Below are 21903 nucleotides of genomic sequence, written 5' to 3'. Positions count from 1 at the left end.
TGAACACTCCAAAGTCTTTCCCACACCATACATTTAAAGCACATGGCTACCCTCAAAGTGTTGTGACGTGGGGTTTGTGATTTCAGCTCTCTTGACATAATATGCTGGAGACAGCTCTCTAGTAACACTTCTTTATTAAGCAACAAGACTGGGGCCTGAGGAGAGGAGAGCTACATTTATAGGGACAGGGAACTAGCTAGAAAGGATACATTTTGGAGGGAACAATATCAGGCAATCACAGTCCTGCCTTTTGGAGGAAACCAATAAGACAGAGGATCCAAATACAGCAGCTTAAATGAACCAATAGTAGCTGTACCCTCTGGAACCAAAAGGCAGTTACTTTACCCTAATGCAAATACAGACAATAATAATACAGATATAAAATCCTTTGACTCAATACACAACACCCCTCCCCCCCTAGTGAGCACAGCAGACGTAATCTCTTGGGTACTGTGGGGTCCTACAACTTCTACTTGATCTCCTGACAACAGGTGTTGCCGGTCCTGGATTGGGTGTCACCTGTGGTAGGGGGGGCTGCTATAGGGGTTTCGTCAGGAACAGATGGAGTCCCAGACATCTCAGGGTCCCCTACCTGTACCTCGTCATCCTGAGGACTAGCAGACCCTGGTTCATTTGCTGAAGCCCCTGGTGATTGCACCTCTGGGCCATTTTCACTCTGGTCTTGCAGCTCTGCGTCGTTAGCCAGGGATGAATTATCAGACTCCTCCCTGCTGAGCCCCCGGCGCCTCAGCTGATCTATATGTCTCTTCCAAACTTGCCCATTTTCCAAGGTCACATAATAGGACACAGGTCCACTAGTCCGGGTGACCACACCAGCCACCCACCGCAAACGTCGTGAATAGTTCCTCACCCAAACCAGATCTTCAGGGGCGAAATACCTTGTTGTGTCAGTCTCAGCCTGGGGGTTTGCTCTTGAATTACGGTTTGGCATTTTATCCGGGTGGACATAATCCAGCACCGTTACCAATCTTCTACCCAAGAGCAGCTCAGCTGGCGACTTGCCCGTCGCAGTACACGGTGTCGCATGCTGCAAAAATAACATCCGCGCGATGCGAGCTGACCAGTTACCCTCCATTAAGTGCGCAATGGATTCTTTGGCTGTTCTTACCATGCGCTCCGCCTGCCCATTGGAGGACGGGTGAAAGGGCGCGGATGTGACCCCTCTTATGAAGTTATCAGCCAAGAATGCCCTGAATTATTGGGATACAAAAGCTGCCCCATTATCTGATACAATGGTCTCAGGTAACCCGTGGGTTGCAAACAGCTGCCTCAACACCTTGATTACGGCAGCTGATGCCATGCTAGGGACCATCGCCACTTCTAACCATTTGGAATATACATCGACGATAACCAAAAAGACCTTCCCCTGGAATGGCCCAGCAAAATCTAAGTGCAGCCGGCTCCAGAGAGCTCTGGACTGCTCCCACCAGTGAACTGGTGCTCTGGCCACTTCTGGCCGCACCTCTTGGCATGCCTTGCATGCTCGTACCCATTGTTCTATGTTCTGGTCCATTCCAGGCCACCACACATAACATCGGGCTAGCGACTTCATCCTGACTATTCCCGGGTGTCCCATGTGAAGCGTCTCAAGAACCCTGTTTCTCAGTGGTGCTGGGATGATCACCCTATCTCCCCACAGGAGGCAACCCTTATGCATGGATAACTCGTGCTGCCTTGTCGCATAAGGCCTGAATTTGTCTTCATGCGGACCACCTGGCCACCCCCTCCCCACCCAAGTGAGCACACGGGAGAGAATAGCATCTTTCCTCGTTTTCTCAGCAATATCAGTAGCCGTTACAGGAGCCCCCGGAAGTGTTTCCAGCATCATCATGTGCTCCGCTGGAGCAGGATCCTCATTGCTCCTGCCAGGAAGGGGCAATCGACTCAGCGCATCAGCGTGGCACAACCGTTTCCCCGGCACATGGGTCAAGGTGTACTGGAACCCGTTCAGGAATATAGACCAACGCAACATTCTGGGGGAGAGAATTTGTGGCATTTGTTTGTTCGGGTTGAACAACCCCAACAGTGGTTTGTGGTCCGTTTCAATGGAGAAATGACGACCGTACACATGATCATTGAACTTTTTGATTCCTGCCACAATTGCAAGTGCCTCTTTGTCAATTTGAGCATAGTTGCGCTCCGTGGGCGACAACGTACGGGAATAGAAAGAGATGGGCTTTTCCGACCCATCCGGTTCCCTATGACTCAGCACCGCCCCCAGGCCGTATTGAGAGGCATCACATGCCAGGACCAGCGGCTTCGATTCATCATAATGAGCAAGGACGCTCTTGCTACTCAGCATTCCTCGCAAGGAGTCAAAAGCCTTCTGCTGCTCCTGCCCCCATCGCCACACATTCTTTTTCTGCAACAGTCTATGTAATGGTTCAGCTACAGAAGCTTTCTGGGGTAAGAACGAATGATAAAAGTTAATAAGTCCCAGGAATGACTGCAACTCCGTCTTGTTCTGTGGTCGTGGTGCCTCGATGATGGCCTTAACCTTAGCATCTGTGGGGTGGATGCCTGATGCATCAATTTTAAACCCCAAGAATTCCACAGTTGGCACCCCAAAACTGCATTTTTCCTTTTTTAGTTGCAACCCCACCTCCTTGAACTTGAGCAACACGGCACGGACACGCGCAACCAGTTCCTGTGGGTCTTTTCCAGCAATCAAAACGTCATCAAAAAATGGCAAGACCCCCGGCAGACCTCTTAACAGGCGTTCCATGAGCCCTTGAAAAATCCCTGGGGCCACACAAACTCCAAATTGTAATCTGTTAACTCTGAACGCCCCTTTATGTGTGACAATAGTCTGTGCTTCCACTGATTGTGGGGTTACTGGCAGCTGTTGGTAAGCTTGCGCCAGGTCAATTTTGGCGAACACCTTGCCCCCAGCCAGTTTAGCCAACAGATGTGATACGACTGGAATGGGGTATGAGTTTCCCCTGAGTGCCTTATTGATAGTACATTTGTAATCAGCACAGATCCTGACTTCCCCATTTGCTTTAAGGGGCGTGACGATTGGAGTCTCCCACTTAGCGGAGTCCACGGGTGAGAGAACTCCCTGCTTGACCAATTTATCCAGCTCTGCTTCGATCTTGGGTTGCAGTGCAAATGGCACTCGCCTTGGTTTGAGTCGGATTGGGGCCACCCCCGGGTCCAATTTGAAGTCAACTGGGGGCCCTTTATAACAACCCAGTTTTCCATTAAAGAGACCAGCAAATTCTTTGCATAATGCCTCGCTCATCTCAGGGCAGGTTTGGATTGAATTAAGCCCTGATATACTCAGTCCCAGGGCGGGGAACCAGTCAGTGCCCAGGAGACTGGGGCGACTGCCCTTCGCAATCACCAGTTTGAGTACCGCCTGTTTGTCCTGGAACTGTACTCTCACGGCACACATTCCCATGACATGGATGCGGCCCGCTGAGTATGACTGCAAAGTTGCCGGGAAGGGCTCCAGAGGGGGCAACTTACCCCTGGGGAAGAATGTCCTCGCGGTCTGGTCCGACACGATAGTGAATCCAGATCCGGAGTCCACCTCCATGTCGCACAGCTGACTCTCAATCTTCACCTTGACGTGTGTCTTGCCTTGCGCTGGAAACTGCACGACCCTCCTGTTGATCTCCGTTATGTAGTGGCAGTCCTTTAGAACATGGTTTGCTGTGGGCGATCTGCGATGCTCCAGTCTAGGTGCTCCTGTCGCTCCCAACGCCGCCAATCTGCAGACCCTGGTGATGTGACCTGTCTTTCCGCACGACCGGCACGTAGCATCCCAGAAACGACAACTCTTCCGCTCATGGTTTCCGCCACAACCAGGGCACCTGCCTTGGTGATCTTTGTGCACTGTGCAGGCCTGACGCACTGACTCGACCCCACGGACTGGGCTGTGGCTCGGAGTAGCCTCTAGCTCGTCCATGGCATACGCAACTTCTATCTGTGGCTTAGGGGCCCTGCGACTGGCATCAAGCTCCTCTCTTTCATAATTCTCCGTGGCGGTGGCCTCCTTCAAGGCTGAAGCAAGGGTAACCTCTTCTTTGGCCACGATGCGTCTTCTGGCTTTCTTGCTGCTCAGACCACCGATAAACCGATCCAGGAGAGTCTCTTCCAGATCTTGGAAGTCGCAGTACTGAGCGAGCTTCTGCAGTTCAACTAGAAATGCAGATACAGACTCCCCAGCACGCTGCTGCCTGTTATGAAACTCCATCCGCTGGGCCATCTTAGTCTCAGTAGGCGCTATATGGCTTGTTAGGCAGGCAAGAATATCTTTGAGAGATGTTTCACTTAGCTTCACTGGGGCAAGTAATGCCTTGGCCAGCTTGAAGATCTCAGGCCCACAGTAGCTCAGGAATGTGGCCCTTCTTTTGCTGGCATCGGTGATCCCTTGAGCCACTGTGAAGAACTCGAAGCGTTCGATGTAGTCTTCCCACGTGTGGGGCTCTGATGGCTGGAAGGGCTCCAATACCCTTGGACTCTCCATTGTCCTGTGGGCAGGGTCGTCTTCTCAGCTGGCCAGTGAGTCTTGTTCTTAGCTACAATCCGGACTCTGAGGCAGGGCTGCGTTTAACCGCTCCTCAGCATTCCAGATCCCATCCTCGTCGCCAGTTGTTGTGACGTGGGGTTTGTGATTTCAGCTCTCTTGACATAATATGCTGGAGACAGCTCTCTAGTAACACTTCTTTATTAAAGCAACAAGACTGGGACCTGAGGAGGGGAGAGCTACATTTATAGGGACAGGGAACTAGCTAGAAAGGATACATTTTGGAGGGAACAATATCAGGCAATCACAGTCCTGCCTTTTGGAGGAAACCAATAAAACAGAGGATCCAAATACAGCAGCTTAAATGAACCAATAGTAGCTGTACCCTCTGGAACCAAAAGGCAGTTACTTTACCCTAATGCAAATACAGACAATAATAATACAGATATAAAATCCTTTGACCCAATACACAACACAAAGAATCCTGGGAACTGTAGCTTACCCCTCGCCAATCTACAATTCCTCGGCAAATGTCAGTTCCCAGGATCCTTTTGGGGGGAGCTGCATGCTTTGCACATGCTTTAAATGTGCTTTGAAATGGTTGTGTGGTGTGGATGCTACTAAGCATTCTTGATTTCAACTGCCTAATTTAGGTGTTTTGTTTTTGCAGGTAGTGAAATGGTATGTGATGCCTAAATGCTGTGTAAATAAATCATCTCCCCTTAGTTTGCGGCTGGGCAGCCTGTTGCTGAGAGAAACTTCATTGTTCTTTTTATTGTCCTCTTCACTCTTTTCTCCTCCTTCCTCCCTCTGTTCCACCTGCTTCCGCCTGTCTCATGCCTCCATTCCAGCCACCTGCAATCTGCCTTTGGCTGAGGCCAATTTGTTGTTTTGTGCAGACTGGGCTGCTCATACAGCAGCCAAGATTTTGGTTCTGCCTGCCAGGCCTACCTTACAAGGCTGTCATAAAGTCTACAAAGATAATGTATGTCGAGTGTGTGAACCAACCAACGTGATATATAAATGCCCTGTGAAGAAATAATTTATAGTTTGTATAATGAAACTTTGACTGCACTGATTGGCGTCTGCTTACCTGCCTTCCGAGATTCTGTAATTAGATGGATTAAAAGGACTGCCATTCAAAGAGCTCCTTGCTGGTGAGCAAAGATAATATCAGTTTGTTGTTAATTTAAAATTTACCCATTCCACGGGTTCAAATAGGCTTACACCTTCAAAATATTATGCACCTAGGTACACACGTGCTGGATATCATATCCCACTTCTGATACTCTCTGGAAACACACTGACATATTGTGTTGTGCATAGAAGATGGGATAAACTTGGAAAGGAACTGAGCCATCAAGAGTACATTGGTTTTTAGCTACTGAAAAACACCAAAGATATTATAACCTTGACAGGTGGTAGCAGGGTGGAAGGAAGGACTGGGCCTGATGACTGTGTGGGTGGTCAAAATAATAATCCTCCTCCTCCAAGTGAATTGAAAAAACAAATCCAGGAGAGGATTTGGATTTTTCTCTAACGGACAAGGAACAAATGCAAGCAAATGCCTTTCTGCACACTATGTCTAATTGGGCAATAGTGCAAAACCTTGCAATGTATGGTGGTTGGAATTAATATACAACCTTCTTGTATATTATTGTTATTAATAGAATAACCTCCTTGATAGGTCAGACATGTGGTCTGTCTATCTTAGCAGGAGCACAGCAAAAAAGGAAATTGCTACAGTCGTGGGTGCATTAACAGATTGCTCCATTCCTTGCTATTTACTGCTCCAGCCCTCACCCATCTTTTCCTCTACAAGTCTCATTTCTGAAGCAAGATTTATAAATTAAGCACCTGCATATTTATGTTTAAGCACCTGGAAAGTAGCTTACAACCAACAGCAGTGGTTTCCTACTGGGAAATCCAAACTACTACAGAAGACTTCTTTGGATATTTTTAAGCAGAGGCTGGATGGACACCTGTTACTGGTGCTTTAGTTGAGATTCCTGCATCGCAGGGGGTTGGATTAGATGACCCTCAGGGTTCCTTTCAACTCTACTATTCTACGAGTCTATGTGCTACCTGCAAAGGACAGAATATGGGCTTTATTTACTTGCAGACTTAGAAGAAACAATATCAAAGGTCATTTGTCTTCCACAGACTAACAAGCCTTCTACTTTCACCAGAGACACAGGGGGTTCAAAAGATGCAGGAACATGCAGGGGCCATGACACCTCTGCATTCTGCACATCATCTAGCACAGTGCTACCCTGTCTAATTGGCTCTATAGGTAGCCAGATGCAAAGAAAAAAAATGCAGGGCTGCTCTGTTTTGAATAGTTGTGCAGAGGAGGACATTTCAGCTAGTGTAGATTGCTGAAATGCCTTCTTCTGTACAACTATGGAAGGTGGGGGGGTGGGGTGCACCTACTCATCTGAGGTATAAAGAAGCAGATTTTGCAATGATGCAGGCTACCTTGACTTCTATAGGATTTCAGCAGCCTAAATTTGTACAATATTGTAGCCCTTCTGGAAAGTCCCTTTTAATTGATTAATTAAGCTCCTTATTGCTCCCAGTTCCCTTTCTCCACATTGCCTGTAGAGCATAAACCTCTAGGCAGGACTCTTTATTTTTCCCACCCAGTTATTCTCCCCTCCCAATTTTTTGCAGTTTCAAAAATAAAACAGTTTTACACACACTCACACACACACCAATCAATCCATACCTTTACACGGGGTTCCCTGAACCTCAGGACTCCCCCCCCCCCCCGGTTTCCAAAGTTTTTCCTCTTTTAACTGCCTCTAATTAATTGACCAGTTATAAGTACTTTGTTGCTGTTGTTGCTTTATTGTTAGGGCCTATTATTAATAACAATATTTATAGCCTACCTTTTCTGCCAAAGGGAATTCAAGGTGCTTACACCTGTTTTTGTATATTTCAGATATAAGTGATACATCGACCTTTTCTTAGTGAGTATATAAAGCATTCCCTCTTTTGAGGTGCTTGTCTTTGGGGAAGCAAAGTGTTTAGAACATAAGAAGTGCCCTGCTAAATTGGACCAAATACCCAGCATCTTGTTCTCACAGTGGCCAACCACTGCTATGAGGATGATGAGGATGATGACAGCCAGATGCCTATAGAAAGCTGGCAATCAGCATGGAAAGATGACCTGAGCATGAGAGCACTCTCTCCATTTGTGATTTTCAGCAACAGGTACACAAAAGCAAACTGCCTCCGATGGTGGAGGTGGAACATTGCCCTTATGGCTAGTTTGAAACCAATAGTTTCATCCTCTATGAATTTGTCTAATCCTCTTTTAAAGCTCTCCAGGTTGGTTGCTATCACTACATTTGCAGGAGAAGCATCCACAGAAATTGTTGAGGCCCAGAATTGCTGCACTTTTTCAAAAGTCCCCAAGAAGAAGAAATATAGTAATTTGTGGGTGCTGATCCTATTTGTGAGATCTTATTTTATCTCAGTTTCTGCACATCACATAGTGATTTTGCTCAGATAACAGCAGAAAAATAGTCTGGGAAATGAGTGTAATCACTGTCTAGAGCTAGACGCCATCCACTTGCTTTCTTTTTTGAACATTTCTTTACATTTGGAAAATCTGAAATAAGTATAGTACGCATTCAGGAAAGCATTTTGTTAAATTGCTAATATTGCTGTTGTGATTCTCCATGCCCCAGTTATTTGTAATTTTGTATGTAATTTTAATTATTGGTCATTAGTCCACTGAGGGCTTTTTTGGCTGACTAGCTTAGAATAAAAAGAAATAATAAAATACTAAGGGAACAGATAGTAAATCAGTGTACATTTTGAATTTCATTCCAAAGCTGGTAAAAGTCATTCCTAGCTTTTGAGGTCACTTTTGGATTTTTAACGACAGAGATGGCTCCCAAAGCACCCCTATACTATGAACCTATACTATGAACCTGCTCCTTCAGGCAATTGCCAACTATATGGACTCAGCAACCACCTACTCAGAGAGCCTCTGTCTTGCCAAGATTCAGAGACACTTTCTTGGCCCTCATCCAGCCACCACTGAGTCCAGGCACCAGTCCAGGGCTTGCACAGCCTCTTCTGAATTGGATGTCACAGAGAAATAGATTTAGGTGCCATCAGCACACTGATGACGCCTCACCTCAAATCTCCTAATGATGTTAAACAGCACTGGAAGCAAGATGGTACGCTGTGCTCCTCACAGCACAACTCTCAGGAAGCCAAAATAAAACCATCCAATACTCTTCTCTGCAACTGACCCTGGAGATAGGATGGGAACAAAAGTGAATTATTTTTTTTAAGTGCTTCCAATACCAATCTCACCAGGAGGAGATCATGGTCAATGGTATCAAAAGTCACCAAGAGATCAAGAAAGACTAACAGGGTTGCACACACCCTCTCCTTCTCCTGATAAAGGTCATCTGTCAGGGCGACCAAGGCTGATTTAGTCCCATAGCCAGGCCTGAACCTAGAAGGGGATGGGTCAAGATAATTACAGTAGTTCCATCCAATAAAACTTGCAGTTGTACATTTCAGCCCCATTCAAATCATTACATCCAAACATACAACCGGGATACAAACATATGTCTACCTGTCTACAGGGCTAACCTAAAACATTTTGTTGCCAAGGCGAAGATGAGATGTTCAGTTGAATCTGACTTTAACGCTGGCTTGGATGGTATCTTTCTCCATACCAGAGGGCAACAGACTAATTCTGGCAGGTGAAGAGCAAGGTACATGATCCACACTGGTCTGACCTCTAGCAGGGGGGAACAGCTGGGCTGCCCCTCACATTGATTGCCTGAGGCAATCCCCCCACTCTGCCTAACAGTAGGGCCAGTCCTGCATATGTGTAAGCAACAGAGGTTAGCTTTTATATATAAATGTTTGACCCTATATAACTATATATACCTATATACTACAGTAGGTAGAAAATGCTTCTTTACTTACAAAAGAAAAATCAAGGAGCACTGTGCAGCTTCTTGAAGGATGACCATGTACATTGCTACATGTCTACGCATTTGTCTGGTCACCACCCAAGCAGGTAAAGCAATTCATGCTTGCGTAGACTGAGATAGCAAGCCTGGGGGTCCTATACTCTAAAGTGGCCCACAGTACACTATGCTGCAAATGACCGTAATATCTAATTCTCTTTTAGCAGAAGTGATATTCCTGCAACGCATGACGCTGTGATTGGTTGCCAGGCGATGTTGCTAAGCATAATCTCTCCATCAGTGACAGAAGAGGCTCTGGATGGTATTATGCAGCCACCCACGCAATGTAGCTCATTAAATCCAGCAAGGGTTGCATTTATATCTCGCTATCTCCCCACCTTTGAAACACAATAACGACACGCCAGCATCATCTTCAGTGAGAATCTTCCAGTTCCTTTCCGTATTTATTAATCAGGTTTTTTTTTATTTTGGGGGAGGAAGGGGGATAGTGTCATAGTTTGTTCTCAGCAGTGATTTATCTAGTAATTAGAGATGGGCGGTGACTGAGACTTCCAAAATGCGTGTGATTTAGCATTACCCCCATTTGTCTTCAAGTGGATTAGGGTGCCCTTTGGCTGCTTTGCCCTTAGCAGCCGAAACAAGTTTGGCTTAATGTTATTCCCCAAACAATGACCAGAGGGAAACCTGCCAGCTCTAGACTAACGGGTGTCCATAACAATCACATGCCATGACTGGTGGGCTGATGGCACTGCAGTCAAGAGCACGGGCTGTGCAAAGCCAAAAGCTGAACATACCCCCAAGGGAAATGTTATTTGGAGGAAGATATTGTAGATTTGTTTTCAGTCTCATGGGGCTGTTAATTCCCAGAAAAGGTAGGATTGATCCATTTGAGGGCAACACAAATATCAGTTGAAGCTTTAGCCATTCCACCTCCCTAGTGTTGCAGCTCAACTCCCATCACCAAGGACTCTTTGTCATGTGATGACTTCAAGATAGGAACATAGGAAGATGCCTACACAGAGTCAGGCCACTGGCCCATCTAGCTCAATATGGTCTCAGTTGACCGGTCATGGATCTCCAGAGTTTGCGGCTGGGGTCTTTCCAGCCCCACCTGGAGATGCCAGGGACTGAATCTCACATGGCTTGAATTGGGTCTTTTGAGGAAGGGCATGACTGGGCCAGCATACAGTCCATTGGAATGAATAGTGCTTTTCAGAATCAGATTTAAAACTTAACGTTCCTGGTTCTGGCAGCATAACAACCACAATGTCATATTAGGAACCAAAATTACAACCCTAAATTAGTTAAACAGTCATAGGTCCCACATTCACTTTGTGGAGGACTAACTTTACACCTGGATAGCTCAGTTGGTTAAAGCATGGTGCTGATAATGCCAAGGTTGCAGGTTCAATCCCTGTATGGGAGAGTTGTGTATCCCTGCATTGCAGGGGGTTGGACTAGATGATCCTGAGGATCCCTTCAAACTCTATGATTCTATGACTCTTTATTTGACACCCCTGAGTCTCTCATACAATTAGAATTCTCTCTTGCCTTCCTGACCTCCTCCAGCAAGACTTACCCAAAATGTCCTGGAGATTACAGACTAAATTCCCCGCACAGTGGATGATTTGGTAAACCTTCCACTTTGGACCATAGGATGGGGCTCACATGACTTAATGTGTGTGTGTGTGTGTGTGTGTGCGCGCGCGTGCGCGCGTGCACACTTAGAAACATAGCAAGGTGGACTAGACTCTGTCTCCTTGAAAGTTATGTTTCCTTTGTGCAGGGCTTTTCTCTTTTTCTCTCCTTTCAGTCATGTGAACACTATCCTGCCATTCAAAGTGGTACACTCCAGAACTCAGGTTTACCCCCAACTGAGCATCATCAGTGCAATTCAATGGCCATTGTTGTTTGCTCATGCTAATTATATTGTAGGTGGTTCAGTGAGTCCTGATCAATGAGCAAATCACTCATGTGTTGTGCCAGGAAAAGAAATTAAAGTAGGTCATAAAATCACTGTGTGTTACTTTTCCATTGATCCTTCATATTGAAGGATACCAGAAAGCTAAGCCAGCTAGAGTGAAGCTGCTAATGTTTTTAAAAGTGTACAACAACTCAAACACCTCTTAATTGTTTTAAGGTAAGAAAGGATAAGAGGCAAGCCCCTCAAAAGACACCCACCTCTCAAAAATACAAAACTAATATGAATTTTGGAGTTTCAGTACAATTCTGGCAGAAAATATAATGAGCCACAGATTTTTCCTTTGTTTTTTCAAAATTAAAAATTAATTTATAGTTGCCTGTAATTTGGCAGGCTACGTCAATTCACTCTAGAATGGCTCCTGTGTCTGCAAATTTTATCTACTTTTGCCAAAAGTGAACAATTTAAAGCTTCTCATAAAAGTGAATGGGGAACACAGAGCACAGAGTGACTCAGAAACATATCAGATTTTTTTAAAAACCACAACTACAGATACAATATGACTTCTACAATATACCAGTATGAAACATATTCACTATAAACAGTTGCTTATAGGAATAACTGCCTGATGCCATATGAATTTGCCTTGTTTGAATATCATCTTTGGAGGCCCTGACCTAGGTTCCCCTGCCATTGGAGGTTGAAAGGGTAGAGTCTGGGGATAAGAATTTTCTGTAGTGATGCCCCTACTGTGGAACACTCTCCCCAAGGATATTCACTTGGCAGTCCTGATGAGCTATAGGTGCCAGGTTAAAACTTTTCAATATGCCCATAAATTATCATTGATGGTTTTTACTGCCACTTCTGTATTTTATTGCTATGTGGTTTTATGATAATGTTACATTGCTTTCTGCTGGCTTATTGATCTGCTGTAGTATTGGATTTGATTGTGTTTTTATGATGTTTTTTGTCTATTTTAATTGGAAGTCACCTCAAGAGATTTGTTTTGTTTTAATTGAAAGGTAGCATATTAAATAAAACACCATCCCAAGCTGGTTATACCACTTACTATAAGGATATATGGTTTGTCCGAACTTTGTTTGAAGTCCAAAGAAACACACAGTTCCTGGCTAGCAGAGATTGACATTGTCATGAAGAGGTGCAGCTCTTCAGAATAATTCCTGCTATTAGATCTGGGTTTATTGAAAGCTAAGGACATTTTTAAAATCTAGACTGATATTATTTGAGTCACAAGAAGGCATGGCAAACAGTCAAGTCTTCAAAATCTGAAATATTTTAAAATACAAATATGTAGTTGACCAATCAGATAATAATAATATATTGTCCTTTCTTCCAAAGGAGCCCAGGGCAGCAAATACACAAATATTAAAACATCTTAAAACACATAAATACCATTCAAGTACAGATGCAGACCAGGAAAGATCTCTACTTAAAAGGCTTGTTGGAAAAGGACAGTTTTTTATAACCTCTATAACTACAAATCCCATTCTCCCTGATTGGACACAACACTCAGGAGTGTCCTTTCCAATGAAGAAGGAAAAAATCTTCTCCACTGCTAAGTCCTCTTCACTACTGGTTACCTCCTGCCCCTTATTGAAGATAATTTGCTTTGCTTGGAGAGCATCTAGGATGAATGGCTGGTGGGGGAACACATTTTGAGGTGAACCCAAATTCAAAGGGGGCTGGGCTGGCTAAAAAATGGGCAGAGGCTTTTTGAACTTGGGGAGTTTGTATTCTGAATCTTCTCCCCCTGAACCACTCAGTGCAAATTTGCCCCATCACTATTTGCTATTATAGCTGTTATCCATATTACACTAGATAGGCCCTTAGGTCTATCTAGCGGGACGCGGGTGGCGCTGTGGGTTAAAGCCTCAGCGCCTAGGACTTGCCGATCGAAAGGTCGGCGGTTCGAATCCCTGCGGCGGGGTGCGCTCCCGCTGCTCGGTCCCAGCGCCTGCCAACCTAGCAGTTCGAAAGCACCTCCGGGTGCAAGTAGATAAATAGGGACCGCTTACCAGCGGGAAGGTAAACGGCGTTTCTGTGTGCGGCTCTGGCTCGCCAGAGCAGTGATGTCACGCTGGCCACGTGACCTGGAAGTGTCTCCGGACAGCGCTGGCCCCTGGCCTCTTAAGTGAGATGGGCGCACAACCCCAGTCTGTCAAGACTGGCCCGTATGGGCAGGGGTACCTTTACCTTTACCTTTAGGCCCTTAGGTCTGTGAATTAGGCTTTATTTTAGGCAGGCTTGAATCCTGACAGCTCCCTGACTTACAACTGATTGCTATTCCATACACTACCTACTGCTGATAATTATTTTTTTCTTTTAAACCAAAACTTCCCTAGCTGGATCTGAATTACTTTCTTGGGCTGGCAGGAGCAACTGAAGCTACCAGACCTTCAGAGTCCAGGGATTTTCTTTTCATTTGCCTTCTGTCTCGGCAGCCACAGGTTAACCATTAAAAGAAATCTTCAGAGAATTTTGGATTCAGGTTGATCCAGCTGGAGACAAAAATGCCATTATTAAGCCCACAATTTCAATTAGCCATCCAATGAATCACCTGTTCCCCACCCTTCACAGGTTTCTTGTCTGCACAGGAAACTTAATATGTTCTTCTCCTACATTGCCTTATTTAAGTAAAGGAAAGGTGAGTGGTTGTGAGTTCTTACTTGATGTGATAGGAAAAAAATATTACAGGTGTCATTTGTTAACATTTCATTAATGATGTGACATTTCATTCTTGTGTATGTCCAGCACAATGAAGATAAACAGTTAGAATCCTTGAATAGACAAGACATCAGGGCTTCATGAAGCGGCTATTTCATATGTGCACAGAGGCCATTAATTGAACTTTTGTCCTTAGGCTATGCTTTCCTGTGGCTCAAGTGCTCCCCGTTACACAGTCAAGTGATATTCTTTCTCAGGCAAGACAGAGCTTTAAATTCATGTTAATTGCTATCCCTAGATGTCACCCCGCTTCCAATAGTCACCGTTACACTACTGAACAGTTACTGTTTTGTAACTGTTGTTTAACAGCTTTTCCCAGTCCAAAGATATATGTCTGCCATGATACAAGATCACTGTGTATCAAATAGGAGTATGTGCTGAATATAAGATTCAGTTCAGATCCTGCCTGGAAAGAGGGTTGAATCAACTTGGACCAACTTGGATCTGAATCAGAAACTTGGCATTTCCAAGCTACGTACCTAGGCCATTAGAGGAAGCATCCATACTGGCAACTGGTATATATTCTCAACGTGGGAGCCACCTACCCATAGAACCTCCATTTCCCCAGATTCTAACTCAGTTTATTGCATTCAGTCCACCACTCTCTTAAGGCACTGAGCCAGAGCTTGTCCAGTTTCTCCTGAATCAGATTTTAGCTGCATGTCATCAGAGTATGGACAACACCATGCTTCAACACCCCTACTGGCCATTCCCAACGGTTTCATATACTGTAGATGTTAAATAACATTCATGACAAAATGGTGCCCTGAGGAATTCTGTAGTTGAAGGGGCAGTGTTACCTTGCTATTTGAGATGTAACAATCTGGAGGCAAAACACATAACTAGGCTTCAGCATTTACTACTACTGCTACCAGTATCACACCTGAGGGAACCATTACCTTTGTAAAAAAAACAAAAAACAAAGAAGCAATTAATATAGTAGTAAAATAAATCCATCTGGAAAGCATACTATTAATTCCAGAACAATTAACTGTTGATTTATTTAAAAAAAATTAAGGGGGTGGAAATCTAAGGAAGGAATAGCAACCAAAATTCAGAGCAAGTCACATTCTGCTCTTACTATATTAAACATTAAGGCTGCAATCCTATACCCCCATACATGGGAGTAAGCCCCACTGAACTTAATGGGACTCACATAAATAGGATTTATTTACTTATTTTACAGATTTATAAACTGTGCCACACAAAAGCTACTAAAGTGGTGTACAATAAGACAAAAAGAGATAAAATATAAACGATACAGATTATTAAAAAGGAAAAAAAACCACAAATTATTACAATTGTGCAATTCATATGCCATAAAATGACTCATACTTCAGGAAAAGCCTTCTAAAGCAAAAATATCTTCAGTGGCCACTAAAACGTCAAGATACTAGGCCCCAGTCTAATTTCAGCTGGTAACTGATTGTAGAGGGGTGGAGTTGCAACACTAAAAGTTCAGTTCATAGTACAAACTAAGTGACCTCTCAGCAGTGTCCCACATGAGGATTGCAGTTGCAAGGAAGGGATATGTGGAGTGAGGCAGTCCCTTAGGTAACTTGGTCCCAAGTTGTTTAGGGACTGCATTTGGGCAGATCAATCCTGAAATGGTAATGGCGGGTGATTCTGTGGCAGAGAAACAACCACTCATTAAGCTTTCAGTGCATGCCCATGAGGTGCAAGGTAAGGAAAGTAGCTGCTGCTGCTTCTTCTTTTGCTGTGGTCAAGTTTAAAAAACCCAAAACCCTCCCATTGATCACTTTGGACTGTATCTAACTAACCACTGAAATGAGCAGATGTAAGCCAGCCATGCCTATTAGTTTCAAGGGGTCTACTTTGAGCAGGACTAACATAATCTAAGCCAGCTCCAGGACTGGTGTAGTTTTGCGACCAGTTTGGGGGAGTGTGATGGAAACAAGGAGACTTAGGAACCTGCAGATCCATGGCCTCCTCTGATACACCCTGTTTTGGCCGCCACCATTGCCCATGGAACAGTGATGGCAGTGAAGTTGTCCACCAGGAGACTCCCAGCAACAGACCTCTCTTCTCTGTACATAAACCTCCCTCTCCTGCTGTGGAGGAGATCAATGGGATCCAACAGTTCCTCAGCTGATCTTCCCAGGAGCTTCCTAAAGTTTTAAACACAATTAATAGGAAGCAAACTTAATTGAGTCCACAAGTGTTTATTTCTCACTAAACACTAAACGTAAGGTTTGTATTTCATTTCGCCAAGAATTATAAATCAATCTCTTTATTAATGACCAATATTGCAAATAAGTATATTTTAAGAGCATTTGTTGCAGTAATTTTTCAAGTACCTCCTAAAAAATCGAGACGAGAAGCTCCTAATGTGTTCCTTTGGCTTAAAATGGGAGATGGGGCTTGAGTTAATCCTTGAAAATAAATCACACTTTCTGGGTGCAGTTTCCAACTGGAAGGGCACAAACAATGCAAGAGAAAGGGGAAACAACATGATTTGAGAAGCTAACATTTAAAACAATGGGAGCATTCAGACAGACAGATATTGACATGACACATACTGCTCTTCAGGCCAAGTTAGTCTGGTGGGAGCCCCTAAGTACGTCCTGAAAATAACAATGCATTAAAATGGCACAGAATTTTTATCTGATTCTGGTTATGGCCAACAAAAAGAAGAGATGAGTAAGCAAGACTGCTTTCTTTAGAAATATTTACTTATATTTGCAATAATTTTTTTAAAGAGAGTTCAGTGCCCTGCTAGGTGGGCACTTTGAAGTGTGTCAGCCCAAATGTCACTAGATAGATAGATAGATAGATAGATATAGATAATAAACACACACACACACACTCCTGCCATTTATAAACCCAACACATGGTGAGCCTTTAAATGTCTGGAACAATTTCAAAACAAAACACTGCCTTACAGATGGCTTTGTGGACACAGTTATAGCAACATAACAGATCTGGCGGAAGAGAGCTTCCAGGGAGAGACAGCTCTTTATAAAGGTTAAGGCATCCAGAACTGCCACAGACATAGGCTGTAACTTTAAGAACCTGTTCTTGAGCTTGCTTGTCACTCCTTCCTTTCTTATCCCTTGTGTATCCTGTGTTTTCATATTGTGACCCTGAGGGAAAGGACCACCACAGAGGTGATTTTTTGGTAAGTTGTTCTAAGACTTTTATTGGCTAAAGGGGGGTGGGGTATAAGTAAATTATAAATAAATACCAGAACCTGTAAAATGCAAATTATCAAAATGTTGAAACGGTAACCAAACTAAAGTGGCCACCGAGACCACAGAACACCAGCCCTGAAAGACCTACACTGGCTCTCAGTACACTTCCGAGCACCGTTCGAAGTGTTGATGCTGACCTTTAAAGCCCTAAACGGCTTCGGCCCAGTATACCTGAAAGAGCGTCTCCACCCCCCCCCCATCGTTCAGCCCAGACGTTGAGGTCCAGTGCTGCCAGTTCCTTCACTGTACGAAGTGAGGTTACAGGGAACCAGGCAGAGGGACTTCTCGGTAGTGGCACCCACCCTGTGGAATGCCCTCCCATCAGATGTCAAGGAAATAAACAACTATCTGACTTTTAAAAGACACCTGAAAGCAGCCCTGTTTAGGGAAGTTTTTAATGTTTGATGTTTTATCATGTTTTTAATATTCTATTGGGAGCCACCCAGAATGGCTGGTGGAAACCCAGCCAGATGGGTGGGGTATAAATAACTAATTATTATTATTATTATTATTATTATTATTATTATTATTAAAATAATTTTTATTAACTGGCCAATCACATCAAATTAAATCACATCATATAAATTCCGAATTACAAAGCCAAATTTTTAAATTTTGTTGGGGGAACCCATACTTCAAGATCCAAAGGGGAATTCAGATCATCTTCTTATTACTGCGTTAATGTCCAAATCAGTCCCAATCAGTCCAAACAAAGTTCATAATTCTATCCAGTCTTATCTTGGTGTTGCCACATCATATCTTGTTCGTATAATTTCTCTTTTTCCTTTACGATCTCTTCTGTTAGTCTCCTTAAGCCGATAGCAAGTGTAATAATCCTGTGTGGATTTCCCATTCCTCCACTAAGTCCAGATGGTTTCCATATATCTCCTTCGTAGATAACATCACTTTATCCATCGTAAATTTTGGCATTTGTCGCTCTTAAGTCCCACCGAGGAGTTGATTCACGATATGTAAACAACTCTATTTCTCTCTTTCTCCTCCCAGACCCAAGAGCTCCCACAATGCCTCAACAAAATGGCGAACGGCATTTTTTCCTGACTGCGTCACTCCAAAACTCTTAGCTTTCCAGCTTCATCTTGAAACATTGCTTTGTATCGAAAGTTTATCTCCACACAGCCTTAAATCCACCGCTTAAGTCCTTAATTTCTGACTCATTAGGGGAGGGGGATTCTTGTTAAATCACATAAAAAGGTAGAGGCAGGTTTTTCCCCCCTCCCCCCTCAGTCATTACCATATCTTGACGTTCTTCTCATATTTTATTGTTGTATTGTTATCAGAGATCTCTTCTGTCAGCAGTATTTACTCCCCTTTTTCCTTGATGTATGTGCAATTAATCATGTCCAAATTATTTCTTTTAAAGATCATTGCAACCAGCGGCGCGAATCGGGGACGGCGTCGAGGAGTGCCGAAAATCCCACAGGAGGGCTTTGTGCCTAGTGCCCCCACCCCCACAAATTCGGGGGTGGTATAGGGCACAGCAGGCAAGGGCCGCCCCCCCCCCATAATCCTGGGGGGGTTAAGGAGGCTAATTACCCCCATCATAGCCTCCAAATTACCTCGTGTGGGTCGGAGAGATGTTATTGTCAGCCATCTTCCGATGCGCCACCTAGTGGCCCCCTATTATTATTATTATTAAAGTCCAGAATACAAAACTATTTAATATCAAATACTAACCAATTGCCCACATTGTAATCACTCTAATTCAGTGGTGTCCAAACTTTTTTCAAAGAGGGCCAGATTTGATGAAGTGAAGGGCCGATCAAAGGGCCAACCAAAGGGCCAACTCAAGTTGTTATCCTTTTTTTATGATTGAAGTTGTTGAACTTTTTGTATGATTTTACCCCAGGAAATAAACTGCCACAGGGGCCAAATTAAACAGACCAGCAGGCCGGATTAAGCCCCCAAAATGGACTTTGGACATGCCTCCTCTGATTGGAATTCCTGAAAAACCTTTTATCATCATTCTTTAATGAGGGCTTTGTGACTTGTTGCTACAATTTACCTTCATTAGTGTAACAGATCCTTCATAAATTTTTCAGAAGTGAAAATGAGCATTTACAAAAAAAGCCAGCTGCTGGGCCTAATTTAACAATAAAATTGAATGATGTTTTGTGACGTCTGACAAACATTTGAGTATTGGATTAGAAAATGCAGGGAAAAACATCACTCAAAGAGGTACTGGCTATATACCACAGCCAAGCCTATTCTTATAAGAGAGAAGTATATTAAGTTATCCTTGAGAGTCCATGAGAAACTGTACATTAAATACCCCCTATGCCTTGATATCTCATTTTAAAAATAGGGGTTAATCAAAATGATTTCCATCATCACCAGGAGAGGACTGCACAGAAAAACAACAAAAGATCAAAGTTAACAGCAAAGGGAGTTCCAAAATCCCCAATTGGGTAAAATCTGAAGAGAGTGTTTCTCATAGACACCACTGCCTGAGAACGTGCTTTATTATAAACCCACAAAGAGCCTGCTGAATCAATGGCAAATCTAGTCCAGCATCCTGTTCTCACAGTGGCCAACTAGATGCCTGTGGGAAACCTGCAAGCAGGACCTGAGCACAAGAGCATTCTCCTCTCCTGCAATTTCTGGCAACTGGTATTCAGAAGCATTACTGGCTCTGACCATGGAGGCAGAGCATAGCCATCATGCCTAGTAGCCATTGATATACCCTTCTCTTCCATGAATTTGTCTACTCCTCTCTTAGTCATCTAAAGGCTATCAGTGCCTCCTGGGGGAGTGAGTCCCATTGTTTAACCACGTACTGTGTGAAGAGGAATCTTCTTTTCTCTGTTCTGAATCATCCAGCATTTGGCTTCATTGGATGTATATGAGTTCTAGTGTTACAGTGGTACCTCGGGTTAAGTACTTAATTCGTTCCAGCGGTCTGTACTTAACCTGAAACTGTTCTTAACCTGAAGCACCACTTTAGCTAATGGGGCCTCCTGCTGCTGCTGCTGCCGCGCCGCCAGAGCACAATTTCTGTTCTCATCCTGAAACAAAGTTCTTAACCTGAAGCAATATTTCTGGGTTAGCTGAGTCTGTAACCTGAAGCGTATGTAACCTGAAGCATATGTAACTCGAGGTACCACTGTATGAGACAAGGAGATGAACCCTGAGGACCCAGTGATAGAAGCTTTGCTACTTAAAATTGGGTATTCCTCTGGTTACAATATTCATCTTCAATTATATCCCATTTGATCAAGGTGTCCGCACCGACTTCACTCATGCTCCTGAGGTCCTAATGTGGAATGTGAACATGAAGGCTGCAATCCTCTGCACACTTACATGGGAGTAAACTTCATTGACCTCTGTTGTATTTTTTTCCACACATGATCAGGTTTCAAGAGGGTCTGACATATTAAATCTCTCTCCCCATTCCTCTCTAGTCTAGAGTGTTTAATCGCCTTGAATGTCAAGGGCATCTAGCTATGAAAACAGGCTATTCTGTCATAACTCTCCCGCTGCCTCCCCCCCCCCCCATCCCCAGTTGGGCTTTTGAAAATTAAAGAGGAGGGATGAAAAGCCTTTCCAAGGTACTATCCCCCAAAATTTCCTGTCATCTTTTTACCTTGAGCTAGCTCTGACAGGCTGTGAAAAAGCAAAGAAGCAAGTGTCGGCGCCAGCATCCCTGTCACACCAATGGCTGTGAAAATCTAGCCCGGCCAGTGCTGTGAGTTGTGCTGCTTGGCTCATCATAATAGAATCTCTTGTCCAATCAACATCCTGGAATCGTCTTCCTCACCGCCCCCCCCCAACCACCACCACCCCAACAGAGGCATCAGATTGTTTCTTACTCACCATGTCATAAACATTCAAAATCACTGGTTCATTTGCCATTGTGGATTGCAGCGAAGGCTGGATTTTAAGTCTTTAAATCCCTGCCAGATGTGGCAGTGCCCAAAGGGATTGGGGTCTTTCTTTCTTTCACTCCTAGCTGCACAGGGAAGAAATGCTTGTGTGAAGAATAGTCTGTTGTGATGGGGATGTCCAAGAAGGGCTTCCCCCGCTCTTTGATGCCAATTTTTTTTGGAAAAGATGCTCCCCTTTCACCTCCGAACAGAACATTCAGTCTTTTGCTTGCTTTCCTCTTTTAATACTGCAGCTGACTGATGTGGCAGCGTTTGTATAGCATGCTCAAGCCAGACCCCGTCCTGCCTCTCTCCTAACTGCAAATCCCAAACAGCACCAAAGGGCTGGATTGTTTGCGTTGTGGATGAACCCTTGTCCTAAATCTCTCAGAATGGGGGGGACCACAGAAGGGAGACGAGAGGATTAAAGGCTGGGTGGGGGGAAGAATCCGGAGCAGACTTTCAGCCAAAGTATAAATATTTATAATGAAGTTCAAAGTGTGGAGTGACATTGGGATCGGGGAAATGCTCTAGTAAAGAGTAAAATAATAAGAATAAAACACCTTAAAGTGAAGCTTAGCACCAGGTTTCTAGACTAGAACAGCTCTCTGACAGGCATTGCACACAAAATAAGAGCTCATCTATGCAACACAGAGAGCCTTTAAATTCAGCTAAGGAGAAAGCA

At 44.1% G+C, this 21903-nt stretch overlaps 1 protein-coding gene across 1 annotated transcript in view; it reads right to left on the bottom strand.

Moving 5' to 3' along the window:
* The window catches only part of LOC307224018 (deubiquitinase DESI2-like), a 48767-nt gene extending 27472 nt beyond the window's left edge, over nucleotides 1-21295 (bottom strand). Inside the window, exon 1 of the mRNA XM_079990467.1 lies at nucleotides 21169-21295. Coding sequence (XP_079846593.1) covers nucleotides 21169-21207 — 39 coding nt within the window. The 5' untranslated portion in view covers nucleotides 21208-21295. The remainder of the gene's footprint in view (nucleotides 1-21168) is intronic.
* Between the last annotated feature and the right edge of the window lie 608 nt (nucleotides 21296-21903).

Source organism: Podarcis cretensis (genome assembly GCF_951804945.1).
Source record: "Podarcis cretensis genome assembly, chromosome: 1".
In the NCBI taxonomy this organism is placed as follows: domain Eukaryota; kingdom Metazoa; phylum Chordata; class Lepidosauria; order Squamata; family Lacertidae; genus Podarcis; species Podarcis cretensis.
Note: the sequence above shows the minus strand (reverse complement) of the source record. Positions and strands in the feature narration are given on the sequence as shown.